General features: G+C 55.2%; 1 protein-coding gene across 1 annotated transcript; it reads right to left on the bottom strand.

Annotated features, from left to right (window-relative positions):
• Window positions 1-36: 36 nt before the first annotated feature.
• On the bottom strand, window positions 37-978 carry LOC130587854 (zinc finger protein 239-like; the record flags this gene model as incomplete). Its single annotated transcript, XM_057388819.1, has 1 exon — window positions 37-978. A coding segment is annotated over exon 1 (747 nt), but the record flags the coding sequence as incomplete, so codon positions are not given.
• Window positions 979-1291: the final 313 nt, after the last annotated feature.

Here is a 1291-nt window from a genome sequence, read left to right as displayed (position 1 = left end):
GTGGATTTTCCGGTGCCGCTCCAGGTGGGAGCTGACGCTGAATTTTTTCCCGCATTCCCCGCAGGGGTACGGCCGTTCCCCGGTGTGGATTCTCCGATGTCTTTCCAGATCGGATTTTTGGATAAATCCTTTYCCGCAATCYTCRCAGCGGTGYGGTCKCTCCCCGGTGTGAATCCTCCGGTGCTGCGCCAAATTGGAGCCTCGGCTGAAGCTTTTCCCGCAATCCCCGCACCGATGCGGCCGCTCGGCCCCGCCCCGGTGGCTCCGGCCGTGCTCGGACAGCGCCGATCGCCGCCCGAAGCTTTTCCCGCAGTGGCCGCAGCGGTGGCGCCGCCGTCCCCGCTCCGGTTCCTCGGTTTCCCCGCGGCTCCGTCCCGGCGGTCCCGGTCCCTCCGCGTGGATTTTCCGGTGCCGCTCCAGGTGGGAGCTGACGCTGAATTTTTTCCCGCATTCCCCGCACGGGTACGGCCGCTCCCCGGTGTGAACCCTCCGGTGCCGCTCCAAATCCGATTTTTGGATAAATCCCTTCCCGCAATCCTCGCAGCGATGCGGCCGCTCCCCGGTGTGGATCCTCCGGTGCTGCGCCAAATTCGACCCTCGGCTGAAGCTTTTCCCGCAATCCCCACATTGATGCGGTTTTTCTGTATTTTTTCCCATTTTTTCCTCATTTTTCCCCATTTTTTCCACGTTTTTCCCAGTTTTTTCCGCATTTTTTCCTGTTTTTTCCACATTTTTCCCCGTTTTTTCTGCGTTTTTCCCCATTTTTTCCGCTGTTTTTTCCATGTTTTTTTCCTGGTTGTTTTCTGGGTTTTTTCCGGGTTTTTCCGGTGTCCGGCGGCGCCGGCCGCACTCGGAGCAGCCGATCCCGGGCGTTTTCCGGGTTTTCGCAGGCGCCGGGGGCGGGGCTGGGGAGTCCGGAGGGGGCGGGGCCGAGTCCTCGGGGGCGGGACCTGGGCGGGGCCAGAGGAGGTCAGTCCCAAAATCCCAAATTTCCCTCAAAATCCCCAAAATCCCAACATTTTCCCAAAAAAATCCCAAAAATCCCAACATTTTCCCACCAAAATCCCCAAAATCCCAACATTTTCCCATGAAAATAAAACAAATCCCATGATTTTTCCATAAAAATCCCCAAAATCCCCCGATTTTTCCATGGGAATCTCAAAAATCCCAAGATTTTCCATGGAAATTCCGATTTCCACCCAGATTTTCCATGGAAATCCCAAAATCTTTGATTTTTCCATGAAAATCCCAAATTTCTGCCCAAATTTTCCATGGAAATACAGATTTCCAC

The sequence above is a fragment of the Malurus melanocephalus genome, unplaced genomic scaffold (genome assembly GCF_030028575.1).
Source record: "Malurus melanocephalus ecotype Western Australia unplaced genomic scaffold, MMel_1.1 scaffold_2565, whole genome shotgun sequence".
Classification (NCBI taxonomy): domain Eukaryota; kingdom Metazoa; phylum Chordata; class Aves; order Passeriformes; family Maluridae; genus Malurus; species Malurus melanocephalus.
This window is presented reverse-complemented; position numbering and strand designations above follow the sequence as displayed.